The sequence below is a fragment of the Pelmatolapia mariae genome, linkage group LG10_11 (genome assembly GCF_036321145.2).
Source record: "Pelmatolapia mariae isolate MD_Pm_ZW linkage group LG10_11, Pm_UMD_F_2, whole genome shotgun sequence".
Lineage (NCBI taxonomy): Eukaryota > Metazoa > Chordata > Actinopteri > Cichliformes > Cichlidae > Pelmatolapia > Pelmatolapia mariae.
This window is the reverse complement of record NC_086236.1, coordinates 14,737,922-14,756,194: the sequence shown is the minus strand read 5'-3', so window position 1 is coordinate 14,756,194 and position 18,273 is coordinate 14,737,922. Positions and strand designations below refer to the sequence as shown.

Here is an 18,273-nt window from a genome sequence, read left to right as displayed (position 1 = left end):
AATTGGCAGTTTAAGAACTGAATACATTAAAAAAAAGTTGGAAAAAAGAAAAATACTTAAAAAAACAGCAGCCTAAACTTTAAAAAGATTAAAAAAACTGTGAGAAACTCAGTCTAACCACACAAGAGTCGGAAATAGTGAAATAGTGAAATCAGCCACGCACAACAACATTCACAGCTTGCGATACAAAATTCAACACTTTAAATTCTTTGCGACTGGCCGCCATGACATTACGAGGCCAAAATGCTTCAGTGAAATGCTCAGACCCGGAATTTGTTTGCGCATTTAATCCATCAATGCGTTGTTTGAATCGCGCTTGAAATATTTTATTTAACGTAAAACTTTGGATGCAAAGTGGTTTTAGTGGAGGAGACCGTGTAAGAAACTGCACTGCAGGCCGACTCTACACTAAAGGGATTATCCGAGTCTTCGCTGTGCCTAAACGGACTGGTGTTAAACCGATAATAGAATTCATTAACGCTCCCAAAACTCACTCAGAATGTTTCTCTGTTGAGTTTCATGTTGTGTTTTTTCTTTTCTTTAAGTTAAGCTCGTGAAATAAACTCAGAGCCGAGGCGATTCGTTGTGAATGTGTTTGTGTTTTAAGGAGCCAGCGCGTTGCTAAGGTGTGCTGAAGTCCAGCTGTCCTCCCAACAGAAGGGCGCGTCCTGCCCTGTTTTCAGCACCACGGACAGCGCTTCGTCTTTAAACCCATTTTATTTAAAAACAAAACAAAACAAAAAAAAAACACGTTAAACTTTTTTAAATAGAAAATTATCAACATAAAGTTAAACATTTTAAATATTCTAAGGTCCACAATTCACATTCGTAATTCAGAAGCCACTTCAAACACGTCCAGCGCCTGAGTTGAGCTGTTTGAACTTAGTTTAGCGCGTCTCGTTTGCACATCTTATTACCAGAACATATTGGTGATATTTAGGCACAGATTTGGCTCCTTTTTCTAGCTAACTTTGTTCTTTCTCATCTTACCTGAAGTGGATCGGCGGAGAGGGAAAGTCATGCTGCGCCCGCGGAGCTCTGGAGCCTTTTGCTCGTGGCTTTTTGCACTTCCTGTTGTGCGCCGCTCGTCGAAAACAGGGCGAATTATGGAAGTTCAAACCAGACAATTCTCCACGGCATTGGATCCATTAAGGCCGCGTACATGGCGTTGACGGGAGATCATTACAGAACATTAGAGGCCATTAAGCCGTTGGAACCGGTCATTAATGATTCATCTCGAGGCCCCGCTGATCTGGCACAATAAGAGAGGGAGAGAGCCAGCAGGCCCTTCCCAAATCCAAGGACCTATCGAGGAAACGCTGTCTGTGTTTGTTTTTCCTTGTAATGTGGCTGAGACACATTCATCCAAATCTATGTTACTGCAGCCGACATATAAATACTCTCTGATGACCTCTTTCAACACTTAAACACAGTTATTCTCTGTCCAAAAACATGACAGCTATATTTACAGGGGCCTCTTGTGACTATTTTGGTCAGTATCCAAACTTGTCTTTTGTTACTTAAACAATTCATTTACCAGCAAAACATATGGTTATTTAAACAATTGCTAAAAAAAAAAAAAATGTAAACAAACAAAAAGAAATAATCAGGTTTTAATCCCCAAAATCCTGCAATCAGATTCATGTTTTCCATTCCCTCAAAAAGCAGTAAACATTACAACAGAGACTCTGGTGCTTACTGCCCAAACTGGGGCGTGAGTCATTAAACACAAACCTTTTTAAAATGCCATTTCAAATTCAGCTAAACAGTTTTAACAAAGAGAAGCAGGAAATTTCTAAGCTGCACTTGGTGAAATAAATCAGATTAATAGGAAACAAGGTCTACATCAGATATTGCTCTTTTCAGTATTTGTCACAGCTTAAACTGCACCAATCCATAATTGTAGTCATCGACCTTAAACAAGCTCCAGGCGAAATTCTTATTTATATTTGCTTCTAATTAAACCCTGATTACAAGTTCAACCAGTGGAGCCAACATGCTTGGTGATTCAAATTTTAGGTCTCATATAGAAAACTGATTACACTGTCTCGCTGTTGGAGCCTTTCAGGCAGACACACACACACACACACACACACACACACACACACACACACACACACACACACACACACACACACAATTCTGTTAAGATAAACAACTAGAAGTGAAACTACTAAAAACTTTAATTCAGAGGCAAACTCACATAGTGTGCACACAAATACACAAGCAAACACACCATTAGTGGCTCTCTCACAGTGGGCTATCCACATCATAGCACATTAAATAGCAGCCTCACTCAGAGACATGCCCATGAACCATATAGAGACTCTACACAATTATCCACAACTGTGTATTATCAGCCCATTACACTGCTGTCCTCTAAGAGCTCTTCCTGTGAAGCTGCCTGGTAAAAGACAGCAGCATCCATATTACAGACATGATACGCAAAGAATAACAGACTGCAGCAACTGCTGCTGCATGCAGAACATCCCAAAGAACATGCAAACTCAGCACATTAAGAAGTAAAACTAGTAGAACAAGTAATTTAAAAAAACATCTTTGAAATAACTCTGTAGATTCTGATTTTACATAATCAACATTTCCGATATTATTGTTGTTTTGCGTTATTATGGTTTGCCTACCTGTAATCAAGAAATAACTCTATTAGTCAGATGGATGAGCTGGGTCAGCTTTCTTTCTTTCTCCCTTTTTTGTTTGTTTGCTTCATTCTTTCTTTCTTTCTTTCTTTCTTTCTTTCTTTCTTTCTTTCTTTCTTTCTTTCTTTCTTTGTGTACCAAAATTCTTTCTTTTTCCCAAAATAACTTTGTAACCTTGGCTTTGAATAGCAAATTACAAAGATGGCAGCTGGCATGTTTTGGCTCAGACTTCAAAGACAGTTTCCTGGGCAGGTAGCCAGTATTTAATAACCTCAGTCTATTAAAAAAAGAGAACGAGAAAAAGAAAGAAAGAAAAAAGAAAAACATCTGCAAATGTATTTCCCTTTGGATTTTTCAAACAATGTAATGTCACCAGTTTTGTAAGCGATCAGCCACTGGATGGCACCATCAGATAACATAATGCTGGAAAACAGGAAGCTGAAGGGAAAAGCTATGGGAAAGGCTGAGCAGTACTGTGAGCTCGGAGACAACGAAGTGTGAATGTGCAGGGAAGGTGGATGCACCTGCACGGCATCTGCAATCATGCCCCGCCGACTTAAGTATTGCAGCGGGTCCCGTGATAGTCGTTGTTGGTATGTTGAGCTGGCAGCGGGAGAGCTGCAGCTCTGTGTTTTGTAACAGCAACCGTGTTTGGAATAAAGTATGCTGCAAAGCATGTTCATGCTATCGGGTCTGCCGTGGTCATTCACAGTGCGGGTGTACCATGTTTACATATCTTCGTGGGGACCAGAAATTGAAATATTGCTATACTTGTGGGGACCAAAAGTCGTTATGGGGACAAATTCCTGACCGCATGACTTTGAAGCCATTTTTGAGACTCAAAATGTGGTTTTGGTGTCAGGGTTGTCCTTAGGATATGATTTGGTTTAGACTAAGGGTTAGGGTTAGGCATTCATTTTTGATGGTTAGGGTAAGCGGCTTGGGAAAACATCTCAATTGATGTCCCCACTAAAATATGAAAACACGACTGTGTGTGTGTGTGTCTCATTTATGTTGTGTTCATGAACAAGCCACAATAAGTTGATGCATTTACTAACTGTGACCTCAGTCTGTGCTATGGAGGCATGTCTCTTTATTTTGTTAATGTATATACAGTGGGTAAAATAAGCATCGAACGCATCATCAATTTTCTAATTAAATATATTTCTAAAGGTGCTATTGACATAAAATTCTCAGCAGATGTCAGTAACGACTCATCCAATCCACACATGCAGAGAAATCAAACCACAGAATTAAGTTATGTGAGATAATGAGAGCTGAAACAGAAAAAATGTTGAACAACCTTAGTGATTTTTCTTATTTATTGAAGACGCCTCCTGTATGGAAAAGCAAGTTGCATGGATTGCTCAGGTGTGATTTTGGTTCATTCTTCCATGGTGTTTATTATGGCATCCAAAGAGTTCGATTTTGGTCTCATTTGACCGGACGATATTCTCCCATTATTTCACAGGCTTGTCCGAATGTTGCGCATTTAGAGCAACATTTAGACAAGATATTTTAAACATATTTCATCATGCTTTCCTTCATCAGTGATGAAAAGCAAACATCATCTTGTATGATGAGCATGCATACAACTGTGGTGGCAGAGTACATTACTTGTTTTCTTAGAAACAACTGTACCTGCCGATTCCAGGTCTTTCTGTAGCTCTCCACAAGCGCTCCTTGGCTCTTAGACAACTCTTCTGATAATTCTTCTCACTCCTTTGCCTAAAATCTTGTGGGGAGCATCTGGTTATGTTAAATTATGTTCTTTCCACTTTCCAGTTTTGAAATTCTTCTGTAACTAATGCCATCAACATGTTTTGCAACAATAAGGTTGTGACGGTATTGCACCAGCTCTTTGGTTTTACCCATCATGAGATGGTTCTTGTGTAGCACCTTGGTAATGAGGCACATTTTCATAGGCCATCAGTTGGGACTGAACCAGCTGACATTAATTTGCCCTAAGTGGCAGGGTTGCTTTCTAATTGCTGATAGATTTCAGCTGGCGTCATGTCTTTTTGCACCACCCTTTCTTCATGTGTTCAGTACTTTTTTCCTGTGTCATTTCTCATTATTACACAAAACTTAATTTATGGACATCTATGGTTGGATGTCTCTGTATGTTGCACTTTTTCTATTACACTGTTGTGTCTGCACTGTCTTGTGTCTGTATCATTCTGTTCTGTCTTTGTTTTGGTTTTTTGTAATTTTTGCACACTTGCACTTTATTTAGTCCTGTGTTGATTGTCTGTTATATGTTATATGTAGCACCATGGTCTTGGAGGAATGTTGTCCCGCTTCCCTGTGTACTGCACCACTGCACATGGTTGAAATGACAATAAAGCCACTTGACTTGAAGTGTGGATTGGGTGAGTCGTTACCGATGTCTGCTGAGAATTTCACGTTATAGCACTTTTAGAGATATATTTACTTAGAAAATTGTTGATGTGTTCAATACTTATTTTGCCCACTGTATTTATATATTTGTTATGTCATTCAAACTAAATTCAAAGCCTGGTGGTTCAGGTAATAACCTTGCTTAACTTCAAATACTCTATTTATAAAAAACACAAATAATATGCATTCCTTCAAAAGCAATATTTCAAGGTGCTTTTATTGTATCCGTTGCAATGTATAAAGGTTTCGCCCTACTCTGGTAAAACACTTGGTTTTATTGGGTTTTCTGTGTACTGATGTGTTCGCTTTGTTCCCCATAGGTGAGTAAAGGTTAACATTAACCTGGTTTATTACAGCACTGTCACTAGCTGTTGAGCAAAATCGACGTGGTACAAAGAAGCTGAAGTTTAATTGGATCTACTATGCACATTTTTAGCTCAATATTGTTATTCTTGTACTCTTCAAAGGTAGACAAAGGTAAAGGCATAGTCTACATTAAACAAAATACATACAATACCTGGACCTTACAAAGTTTGCACAAAGGTCCAGCTCTTACAGCAGTACGTGCTATTTTAAAAGGGCATGGAGGAGATTCCAGGAGACCGGCAGTTACTGTAGGAAAGCTGGACAAGGCTGTAGAAGGTCTTTGACCCATCAGCAGGACCAGAATAACAGAACTGATGCTCTGTGCTTTTCACGGATGTGTGCAGGTTCACTGTAAGCACATGTGACAGTCCTGAAAGGGTCTGGAGCAGCTGCCTGTAGCTGGTCATGCTGCCTGTAACATCGTTCAGCATGACCAGTTTGGTGGTTTGTGATTGATGGTCTAGGACACACAGACTTACAGGTCAGGCAACAGCACCTTGACTGCTTTTAAGTATTGCTATGAAATCCTTGGACCCATTGTCAGAGAGTTTCCAGAGATGACGAGTCTCTCTGGCCACAGCTTATTTGAATTAAGTAGCCTAGATTTCAACTTTATTCAATTAAGAAGCAGCAAATATGAAACTCTGAGCTTTTGAGTACAAAGCGATGTTTATGCAAAAAGGAAATAAATCAGCTGAACTAATAATAAGAAATACTTGAAACTTAAAATGATTTCTCATTAATGATTAGTTGTTTTCCCCCCAGAAATGCTCAAAATATCTATATTTAATACATCAGCTGCCTGTCAACTAAACAACCAATCATAGCCACATAGTAAAATGCTAGGTTACAACAGTGTCATTCACTAATAATGATAATAATAAATGAAAAACTAAATAAAATTGCCAATGTGCTCTGGCTAACTGTCCCATCCACCTCCCCTTAAGCAGGGCTACAGCGTTTGCTATCTACTGTCTGCGTAAATGTGTTGTTAATTCATAATTCCAACAACAGGCTCGATGCTTGTTTTTTTATTTTTGCTCTCCATATATTTTTAGAATAGATAGCGTTAGCCTCTTTCCCCACCATTAAGCACAAATGTGACTTATTTGTGTTATAGACCTACATTTACCTTTTAGACCTCCAGTCTCTTTGAATATTTTGTTTAAAACTGCAATCTTTGGATTTTTGTTATATTAAACTCTTCCTGTATCTGCTAAATTTGTCTTTCTTAAGTTATAAAAACGAGTATTTTTATGTTGGCCAAATTCTTAGTGCTAAATAAAGCAAATAAAATGTATGCAAGATACAATCATGAATGACACGGGTTTCACGTACAGCTTATTATTCATGATAGAGCACAGCTTGCAGGCAACTCCCTTTTTTGTCTCCATGGCAATCATAGTTTCCCAGTTTCCATTGCGGTGTACCCCACGTCGATTTTACTGCTGTCCAGGGGGGAGGAATGAATGAATTTGTGCGTGCTCGCAAACCGTTTCACGGGGGGGAGACACACCACATTTGAACGATTTTACAAGCTCGGAACGCAAGAAATTCAATCTCAAACAAAAGTAATAAATTCATAGGTTTGTGTTTCTTCTTATATATTTAAAATACCTCAAAGCTGTTAAATACAAAACCAATAGAGAGACAACATCCACGAAATAATAATTTGTTTAAAAACCCACGGGTTTCATTTACATTATACCTAAACACACATTTCCAAATGGTTTAAGTGTGTATGTTGAGGCTTCCACACAATGCCCTGTATGCCCTGTATTGTGGGAACAATGGGATTAAGTGGCCACGGAGCGTGCTGGACTCAGCATCATCGCAGACCTTTTGGCTACCACATCTTTCTTCTTTTTTTCCTTCCCTCTATAAACAATAAATAAATACATAAAATGTCTCCCTCCTGACTCGGGTTCACCGTTACTCACCTTTGGAAGCATGATCTTTATCCTCTTTGCTTTTCGTTATCACGTTCATGGAGCTCCGTCGCTTCTACCGGTCGCTGAATCAAACTTCAGGTGAAACGTTCACTTTTTTCATTCTCCTCTAATGTGTCCGGTCCCTTTGCGCACGGTCCAGCTCTTTCCCCTCTTTCCTTGTCCCCCTGTCTCTTGCTCCTCTGATGCTGCTCTCTGCACAGCTCCACTCTGTCTGTGCTCCTACATGTCACCATGTACCAGCAGGAGCGCTTCCCCTCCGATCCTGCACGCGCGAAAACTGCACTCGCACGCGCGCAGTGACAAACTGAAACGATGATGGCGCGCGGAGGGGGGGGGGGCACGAGCCAAAGACAGCTCATTGTATTCTGACTGAATGAGGAATTAAAAGTAGCCTATCATTTTCTATCAGCTCTGCAGAGATGCAGTCACTGGATTCATCTGTAACTGTGTTGCAGGGATTTGAAAACATTACACGGGCTTAACTGGCGTTTGTTCATGTTCTGCTATAATTTTAAGTAAGTGGCTTATCTTTGCTGCTGGCTGTTGGACCACTGACCTCATGGCCTTTTGCGGAGTCCGAAAGAAAAGACAAAACACACAGCCATGTATTCATGGGTGACCAACACCCATGATTAGAAATGAGTACATCAGAGGGACGGTGTTGAGACAAAGTTAGAGAGACAAGGTTGAGATGGTTTGAACATGGGCAGGGAAGGTTCAGTGGATATTATCTGGAAAAAAAAGGGGGGAAAAGACTGGGGAAAACTAAAACTGAACACTAAGCACACAAGACAAAGACTACAGAAATAAAATAGGAAGAGACTAAACAGAGGAACATCACAGATGGAGACAATACATGGGTAACACTGGGGAGGCAGGTTCAACTGAAAAAAAGGACATAAACTTGATGATAAATGTTACAGTTGTATGTGCAAAGCAGACAAAAAAAACCTTTAAAATAACTAAACCAAGCTTACAAGTCCAAAACACAAAATTCCTGACACACTGTTGACTGTTAAAAACTGACCTAACGACTAAAAGTATTCATCAGGATCTGATGACCTGCTGATGAGCACCTGTTTTAGAAACACACAGCTCTTCCTTTTTATCTTTTTTTTCTCCAAAACCCAAAACTCTGGGTCAACAACCCAGGTACCACGGCAAAAAGATGAAGAAGATGATGAAGAATTGGTGATTTATAGGAAACCTGCAGTCCTTCATGTTTAAATAAATACGTCATTAATAAAGTGTTTTGCAGGCTCACTATTTCTAAATGTTAAACTGATATATTTTTAAAAACGGCAGATATCCTGCAGCTCTTTCTCTGAGTAGTCAAGGGATCTTTGAAAGAAATTTAACAGCTATAAATACAACAAAGACAAAACAAGTGAGAAGGACTTTCCACCAGCTGACAAATTAAACAGTTCTCCTTATAACACCTCTACTGCATCAAACATTAAAAGACTGAGCAATAATGAAGACATTGGTTACAGCAGACATACGGAAACTGAAAGATGCACATTTTTGCTCTTACTGAAGAAAAGAAGGTCAGTGTAATCACAAGGTTGTCTTCTCTCCAAGAAATGCAAATCCACTACTGCACTCAGCACTCTAGCACTATGCAAATGAATCCATTTATTGATCACTTAATCAATTTTTGCTGAAAAGTAGTTTTTTCTTTGCTTTTTTTGTGTTTTTTACTGTGGTCAATACTTATTTTGGATCCCATTTAAACTTCATACTTAGTATTGGTATTGGGTAATGTATTTTTCTTTTCCATATTATAATATTCCAACACTTTTCTGCCCTAAAGGCCTGTTTTTGATTCATTTCTGGTTGACTGAATGAAAAGTGGCTTCGTCTTTGGATTGTGACTCTAAATTGGCTATAGGTGTGAATATGAGCATGGTTGTCTGTGTTAGTCTTGCGACTGATTGGCGACTCGTCCAGGATGGACTGTGTCTCTTGCCCTGGGATGGACTGAAGCTCTCCTGTGCCCTTAAATCGGATAAGCAAAAGAAAATGAATAGATTAAAAAAAAAAAGCCTGTGAAAAAAGAAAATCTGCATCCTCAGGCCACAGTGATTCAAGCCTGTATATTCAAGGAGTGTCTCTTTGGAGCGGCTTCTTCCCAAACCTTCACCTCACCGCATTCACTGAATATCATGAATAGAATTATTTGCTTCAGTGAAATTTCCTGCACCATGAGAAATTATGTCACTGTGTTTTGTTAAAGATTTTTGTCCTTGCATGACCCTTCAAAATGCTGCTACTACATCTCTTGTATGACGACTTTGTATAATGGAGCTGTGACATCGTCATAGTGGCTTTTTGACTCTAAGCCAGCAGACCAAAGCACAGCTGTCCCTCTGTAAGAGCCCCCTTCTGGAGGATTACTGATCTGGGACCAGCTGCTCTATTAGAACAAAAAGTGGTACATAAGTCTGCTCCTTTTCCCAGGAGTCAAACCCACTCTCATTTCCGGGGGGAGTCAAACCCACTCTGCCCAGAAATATAGATTTCACACACAGAGAAAGGTAACACAAATTAAACACAGAAACCATTACAGGGTAGTTTGCTTGTCTTGTTTGTGAGTATTGCCACATTAGGGCAAAGACATGGAAATGAGAAATGAATTATACTCTTTACTCTACAGGGGGATTAGATTAACCATCTCTGATCATGTTCATGTCATTAGTTTCAGCATGTTTTCAAGTGGGACAAACACCTGGCCACAGTGGAAACACTGTACCCGGGGGCAGGTGTATTAGTTAAAATATTCTCATTCAGCCAGTCATAATTCCTCCGCACTGTGTGCATGTCTGAGATCAGCTGCACACCACTCAGTGTTGTTGAGGGAACAGCAATGACCTCATGACTCACTAATGGCAACAGAGCTGAATGATTTTAATGGGAATGAGAGGGGGCACTTCTGTACTGACTGGAGAAAATGGGGACATGAATAAAGGAGGTAATTGACTCGATGTCATGCCTAGATCTGGAGCATCGAGTCCTACAAATCAAACCAAGATTTCAGCAGCTCTGTTAACAGCAAACATTGATATCAAATAGGTAAAAGTCCATCAAAAACAGTGGTGGTAATAGGATTTTCCTGCTTTTAACCCACTTTTTTTTCTTTTTCTTTTTTTACTTCTCTCTGTCATCTGTAAAGCTTGAAACCAGTACCACCCTCCTCATCTTCAGAGCTATAAAATCTGTTCCCAGGACACCAATCAGCAGGCAGCGATCTATTCATAATTGCTTCAAACCTGCTAATTGTGAAATCCCCCTTCCCATTTTACGCTCTAATATCTAATTTGCAAGTGAGATGAATTTAAAGGCTTACATAAGTTGCCATAAAAAGAGGGATGCAACCCCCTGCTCGCTCCATCTAAGCCATCTTCAGCCAATAAATCACCACACGGGCGCAGTTGCTAAGGAGCTGCTGGCTCAAGGTCAGCTGACCTAGCTGTCAGTCACAGTGATTTATCACCAGTCAAACCCTGCGTAGCTCACGATCTAATCAAACAGCCTTCAACACTTAGTACAGATCTGACATTATTTACTTCAGTGTGCGAGTTTCAGCATCAACTGATGAGTTTCTGTTGATGTTTTTTCCTTTTCTTGCTGTATCTGAATGGCTTTCAGGTGACTTTCCTGCCTACATTTGTAATATCACATGCAGGTAACTGCATTTAAGTAATTCAATTATGTTGCTATTGTTATCCCTGCCAGTTAGTTATTGATAAAAGCATGCAGTTAAATTATAATTGCTAATCAAATGTTGGTGTTAGTGGGTGACCTGCTCCTCCACCAGAGCTACGGTCTTGAGTAAACAAGACAAAAATATTACATAAATAAATACACACATATTGGTTTCCATACAAAAGGACTATAAATGAACATTAGAGTGGAAGGTTCAACTGCCAGCTGTGAAAATGCTCCAGGTGTGTGTGCGTGTGAGTGTACACACACAAAAAAAGATTTCAGTGAGCATTTTTATAAATCGAGGACATTTACTCTCCAGTTGTGAAGAAATATGTTTCAGATTTAAAGTGAACTCTGAACAGGAGCCCCAGTCACCGCAAATTTATGGACTAATGGATTAAAACATTAGAGAGCAGAAATAGAAATTAATCCAATATTCAGAAAACCTGATTTGGTGGCGTCAGCTGTACAAGAATATCTTATACAACAAAGATGGTGACTTTATCCACCCTCAACTACTGGATCCTCCAGACAGACAAACATTTTAAGCATGAGTTTTGTTTTTTGTTTTTTATTTCCTAATATTTTCAACTTTTTTGGTAATTTTGTAATTTTGGTGATTTAATGAATACTTTTTTCCCCCAAGGTGGAAATCTTTAATGACTTTAAGAAACAAGAATTGGATCCACAAGTTTGAATTCATTTTGGATTTTCTGTAATCCATACATAAAATCATTTTTCAATAGTTTAATAACTGGTGCTGAAGGTTCTACAGTGTCTTTTAACTTGGGATGGCCTTTTAACTTCTTATGATTATGACTGACTATAACTGGTAGTTTCTCTTTGTCGGTATAAAAAAGACTTTTATACTGACAACCAGGCAATGGAAAAGTCCAAGGAACTCAGTGAAGATCTAAGGTGGAGAAATGTAGATTTACACATGTTGGGAAAGTCTCTTGGGTATCTTTCTAAACAACTGAGATTCCAGGATTAGCAGTTCAAACAACTGTACGTAGTGTTATTGCATGTTATTTGAATGTTATTTGAATGTGTCACCACTTCGCCAAGGTCTAAAAGAACTTTCATCTTTGGATGAGATGAAATTCTGCTGAAAGGTTTTATGGTCAGACAAGACAAAGACTGATCTGCTCACACTGACAAGAGGTATGTTTGGAGGCATAAAGGTGAGGCTTTCAAACCTAAGAACACTGTACTAACTGTCAAATATGGTGGCATCAGTTCTAAAAATGCTTTACAGTAAGTCTCAAATTCTTGTTTATGTGCCAGAGGTGGCAGAGCTGAAATGCAAGGTTCTTAATTGACTTTGGGAACAACTTTGGGTTCAGTCACTTGATCAAGGACACTAGCTCAATGACCTGAGCCCTCATTATAAACTTACCCAGAAATGGAGAAGTACAAACTTGTGGGTGTGTGTTTTCGTAAATGTGCCTGTGCGAGTGCACTCAACTCATCTGAAACCTCACGTAAGCCTTGCAAAAGCTGCTTATCGGAAAAGACTCATCATGATAAACAACAGCTGGTAATGTTCACACACGCGTGCACACGCACACACACACATGTGTGCAAGCTAATGTCCAAACTGTTCCGTCCCATCAGCAGTCAATATTTGATGTTGCTCAATTTCAGCCTGACGTGTAGAAAAAAAGCACCTTCTTTTATTCTTTTATGGGACACCTCTCTTTTCTTCCATGCACACATGAAGTTTTTCTCCACATCCTTCCCTCAAACATACTTCATACACACACACACGCACAAATCTGAAAAAACAAACACCCACAGTCACACACACATGCACTGCAGACATACCAGTGAGCAAACACTGTGTTGCTGTACTTTGGAGTGCTGGATAAGGCTTTGAGTTTAGTGTCAAAGTCAGACAGACAACTGACAACGACAAGATGGCCAGAGTGTGTGCACTGGTTTGCTTTGCTGGTTTTTTGTTGGACATGTATGGAGTGGGTGCTGAGGTCACAGAAGAAAACACAGGTAAAAAGCAGCAGAGCAGGTACTGACTGCGGTGGCAGGAAAATGAGTTCAGCAAAGTTTAGAGCTGCACAAAATATAGGAAAAGGCTGGTGGCTAAGCAGGTGACCACTGAATTGCTTTTGAAAGCCTGGTTAATAACCTCGATTCTTAAAGTTCTTATTCACTTGGATCTGTAAAGATTCCTAAGTGCTTAGGCTGTAGGTGTAAATATTTTTAACCATTCATGAGGATTACTCAGGCCAGCCCTTATCATAACCCAGTTTGCTTTTGTCCATCCACAGGGTTAGGATGTAAATCTGAAATATTAAGTTGATATAATTTAGACAATTTGGTGCTTGTTTGGTGGCTGTTTGCAAGACGTCTTGTGCTGGAAAGGCAGGGATGATAGCTGGACCACTGAGTTAGGTACATGTAGCAGTCAGTCTAGATTATCCTAAGCAGATGTGGATGTAAAACTGTAGCAAGTATCAGCTCTTTGTTTGGCTCAATTAAATGATTAAGATAGGTCAAAGGTAAAGCACGGTATCATGTGTCAAAGGGATCACCAGATATATGAAGATGAGACCATAGCAGACTCTCTACACAAGTGAGAACACCAATAATATTATTACTGCAGAGGAATATCACAGACTGTACATAGAAGATGGTCACTGGACAGCAAAGTTGTAAATTTTTAGCCTCAAGCTGGGCTTTTTGGTCACCATAAAGGTGTTTTGATGAGTGCATTGTCGATCTGAATGGAAAAAGCACAGAATCTCAGCCTGCTTCCAACAAACCTCTCCCTGCTGCCAGATTTAAGACACTTCCATGCTGGTTTCACTTTCAGTCCTGGTAGCTGTCCATCTTTAATGTACTTTTATATTATGCATATAGGTTTTACATACATATATATCCCTGAAAGCAGCCTTTATCAATAGTTCTGAATAATTATGTTAAACTTAGTGAGGACTCTTTGTCTTTTGTTACCCTTTCAGGAGCTGTGTTCATGTCTCAGCAGATGGCACACACCGTGCTGCATCGTAAGCGCAGACATAACACTCCTTTTGAAGAGCTTAAACAAGGTAACCTGGAGCGGGAATGTATGGAAGAAATTTGCAGCATGGAGGAGGCCAGAGAGGTGTTTGAGGATGATGAGAAAACTGTAGGTCTCTCTCTCTCTCTCTCTCTCTCACACACACACACACACACACACACACACACACACACACACACACACACACACACACTTGCACGCACAATCCTATGCTTCTACCAGTATTAAGAGGCTGGCACTGCTGACACCATATTAGGATGTAAACGGCCATCTTGACTGTTTATATCTCCAAAAGTGGGCAGTTACAGTGGTCTAGTGATCAGAGCTTGATGGATGGTTGGTGAACTTCCCGTTTAATTTGATCTTCCTTTTTCAGATGGAGTTCTGGGCAGGCTATATCGGTAAGACAAACAAAGTACAAGTTCTCATGTTTGCTGAGAATTTACAGCACACAATCTTCTCTAAACTTGTGGTGTGGTCTGTCATTTGTAGATGGTGACCAGTGTAAGCCACCCCCCTGTCAGAATGGAGGTGTGTGTGAAGATGGGATCAACAGTTATCTTTGCTTGTGCCAACCAAACTTCAGTGGCAAGAACTGTGAGATCGGTGAGTGTGGATCTGAATAACTCGGCTGAAACAACGTTTGAGCTAAGACCATAAAGTTTTGTCAAAGAAAGCTAATTCTGTTTTCCTGACTTTTTCCAGACGTGAACAAGCAGTGTTTGGTGAACAATGGCGGATGTTCTCATTTCTGTGTTATGAAGGCTAATCAAGCTGTGTGCAGGTGCGCAACTGGTTACATACTTGGGCCAAACAAGAAGAGCTGTGAACCAATAGGTAAAACCACACACAGCATTTAGTGCAGTGGTAAGAGCATTTTGTTTTGTTTTTTTCTGAACGAGTGCTTTCATAAAAGGTAACCACAGTCTATGTGAAACATCTGCACCCATAGAAGAAATTCAATTCACATTAAATTTAAAGTTTAACTTACTAAGTACATTTTCCATTAACATCTGATTATTTTTCATTCTGACTTCAACTACAATACAGTTTCTAAGGTTTTACATATGAAGACATAATAAAAAAAAAAACCGTCTTTATCAGGTTTTAATATTAGCTAGAAAAAAAAAGACTGAACAACTATGGCTTGTTTAGAAGCCTCTAAAAGAGCATGGCAGTAAAACATGGCATTGGCTATGATTTGGGCTTGTTTTGAAGCAGATCATCTGAGTACCTTGTAGTCACTGGGTCAACCATGAACTCCTCTGTATACCAAAGTGTTTAAAGCCAAGTGTGAGGCCATGTGTCCTGAAGAATGATCCTGAGCAGAGCAGCAAATCTACAACAGAATGGCTGAAAAAGAAAAGAATCAAGGCATCGCAATGGCCCGGTCAAAGTCCAGAACTCAACCTGATTAAAATGCTGTGGTGTGACAGTAAGAGAGCTGTGCATAAACAAATGCCTGCAAAACTCAATGAAATGAAGCAACGTTGTAAAGAAGAGTGGGCCAAAACTGCTCCACAGCCACATGAGATACTGATAAAGCCACAAAGAAAAACCATTAATTTAAGATATTGCTGCTAATGGTGGTCTGGAAGCTACTGAATTACGGATGTATATAGTTTATTTTATATTGCGTCTGCATTTCAGCTTAGTTTTTGTTACATAAATAATGACTTGGAATAATATTTCATTTGTTGTTGTTTATCCATGGTTTCATTTACCTCATTTAAAAGCCAAGTACAGATTAGTTAGCTTTTTACGATGTCCTGATGTGTGAAACCTTAGAAAGGACAAACCGTGTAGTTTCCTTTTTATCATGACTACATGTAAATTTTGTATTCCACAGAGAGGCAACAATCATAAAGGAAATAAGCTTTCATGTAAATATTCATGATGATTGTTCTTAATGCAATTGTTCCTCCTCATACTTCTCCTGAAGTTGTCTTCCTAACACGTCTCCAGTGGAAGTGGTGGGGTGCAAAATTTATAGTTCTCATTTTTACGCTAGTTCATGCTTCAGCAGCCGGACTAATTAAATCATGTGAACGGAAAAAATTCTTCTTTTCTTTTACCACAAAAAACATTTAGGGAACTTAACAGTATTCACATTCATCTATGATATACTGCTTAAACATATTATAACTGGACTTTGCTAAAGATGAAGTGTTCAAAGGGAACAGAAAGGAAATAGGTATTTTTCTTTTCTTTTTTTTCTTTCTTTTTTTGGGTCAGCAATCTGCACATATGAGAAAAATCTGAAGAACTATAGTTCCAACCCCATAAAAAATGACAATGTAAAATTTAAACAAATCTAGGAGGCAAAAATATAATATTTCCCCTATTATTTCACTTTTATTTCTCCAGAGCCATTCAGCTGTGGTCGTGTGAATCTGTCCTCCAGCTCTCTCACCAGGTCCATTCTAGAACCAAGATCGTCAAACTTCTCCTACAACGATACCCGGAACGATTACTTCTATGATGAAGATATATCAGAGTATGATTATCTGTACCATCCCATGACCGACTCAAACCCGAGCAATGACTCTCTGGACTCTGAGGCTGTGATTGGCAGTCGACATGTGAGAAGTGTCACTGATACACCAAAAACAAAGACAGAGATGTCGTCCTGGGGGTATGCCACACTCCCCAACGTCACAGCTCAAGAGAAAACTGGCCAAAGAATTGTGGGAGGAGATACGGCCATTCCTGGAGAGATACCTTGGCAGGTACTGTGATATAGGCTGGAGAGGGAGGAGCTGGGGATGCAGTGAAGGCAAATATGTGAAGAACTGGAACAAAAATCCCAGCAGGGCAAGAACATTTGCATGAGTTTTAGATGTAGCTGTAAAGTAAGATGTAAGCTGTAATCCTCAAATAGTCAGCAACTTTTAAATCTGTGCAATAGTTTAAATAGAAGGACTTTTGAATAGACTTTGACATTTCAACTTGCACTTGAGCGCCAGGTTTAATGAAGATGCATTAGAAGTGTAAGTGTAGACCCGTGTTTGAAGCCTGTGCCATGCAGAGAGAACGTGCTGCTTTTGAGTGTTTTTTGTTTTCAGATGCTCAAAAAATGTGCAAGAAACGGTCGGTTCTTTAAAACAGAATACTGCATCACTGCTCTTCTGTTGCAAGTTTTTTTTTTGCCTTTCTTTCTGTGTTTGAAGGTGGCCCTGATGTTCCGCCCAGACAGCGTGCAGAGAGCGCGGCCCTTCTGTGGAGGATCCCTGCTCGCTGACTTATGGGTCATCACTGCTGCCCATTGTCTGTGGAACAACGATGGCACAGAACGTAAATTCTTCATCAGAGTTGGTAGGAAGAACAAAGGCTACTTGCATTCTTTAACATTAAATCTTTCACTTGAACTTCTAAAGTACAGATACTGTTTTGTCCTAAAGTAGGGATCAGGCTATTCCTTTTTCATTTCAGCTTCAATGCTTTTTAACAAATTATGTTTCAGTTGTTTCTTTAATATTTTTTCACAAGTTGTCTAATACTTTAGACTTTGCTTCCTTGTGCAGAATTTTACATTGTCTTAGAAAATCTTTATCTTAATCTATGCTTCCAGGTGAACATGATGTGAACCATGATGAGGGTCCAGAGCGAGACCATGAGGTGGCCGAAAGGCATCCCCACCACATGTATGATTTCAAGAACTCACCATATAACCATGACATTGCGCTCCTAAAACTTGGCAGTCCAGTGGACTTGTCCAACAAGCGGCGTCCCATTTGCCTGGGCCCCAGAGACTTCATACAGAACATTGTGAGAGAATCCACGGTCTCCCTTGTGAGTGGATGGGGCCGGATAAGGTTTCAAGGCCCCGAGGCCACCAAGCTCCAGAAGCTGGAAGTCCCCTATGTGGATCGCACCAAATGTAAACAGAGCAGCCGAGACCATATCACCCGATTTATGTTCTGTGCAGGCTTTGAAAGTGAACAGAAGGACTCGTGCCAGGGGGACAGCGGTGGGCCGCATGCCACCAATTACAAAGGAACTTGGTTCCTGACAGGCATCGTCAGCTGGGGAGAGGAGTGTGCCAAAGACGGGAAGTATGGCATCTATACCCGGGTCTCACACTACTACAAATGGATCAGTAACGTAACACAGATCAGTATAAACAATTAACAGGATTCATGACTCAGCT

General features: G+C 39.9%; 2 protein-coding genes across 3 annotated transcripts in view; one reads left to right on the top strand and one right to left on the bottom strand.

Moving 5' to 3' along the window:
- Positions 1-7,630, bottom strand: part of LOC134637969 (fibroblast growth factor 13-like) — an 18,442-nt gene extending 10,812 nt beyond the window's left edge. Inside the window, exon 1 of the mRNA XM_063488562.1 lies at positions 7,364-7,630. Coding sequence (XP_063344632.1) covers positions 7,364-7,412 — 49 coding nt within the window. The 5' untranslated portion in view covers positions 7,413-7,630. The remainder of the gene's footprint in view (positions 1-7,363) is intronic.
- Positions 1-18,273, top strand: part of f9b (coagulation factor IXb) — a 19,535-nt gene extending 1,262 nt beyond the window's left edge. The window contains exons 2-8 of one of the 2 annotated variants that reach the window (XM_063488559.1): positions 14,065-14,231; positions 14,500-14,524; positions 14,616-14,729; positions 14,829-14,960; positions 16,491-16,852; positions 17,294-17,438; positions 17,695-18,273. In XM_063488559.1, the coding sequence (XP_063344629.1) occupies positions 14,065-14,231; positions 14,500-14,524; positions 14,616-14,729; positions 14,829-14,960; positions 16,491-16,852; positions 17,294-17,438; positions 17,695-18,254 (1,505 nt within the window). In that variant the 3' untranslated portion in view covers positions 18,255-18,273. The remainder of the gene's footprint in view (positions 1-14,064; positions 14,232-14,499; positions 14,525-14,615; positions 14,730-14,828; positions 14,961-16,490; positions 16,853-17,293; positions 17,439-17,694) is intronic. The other variant, XM_063488560.1, reaches the window with a different exon arrangement.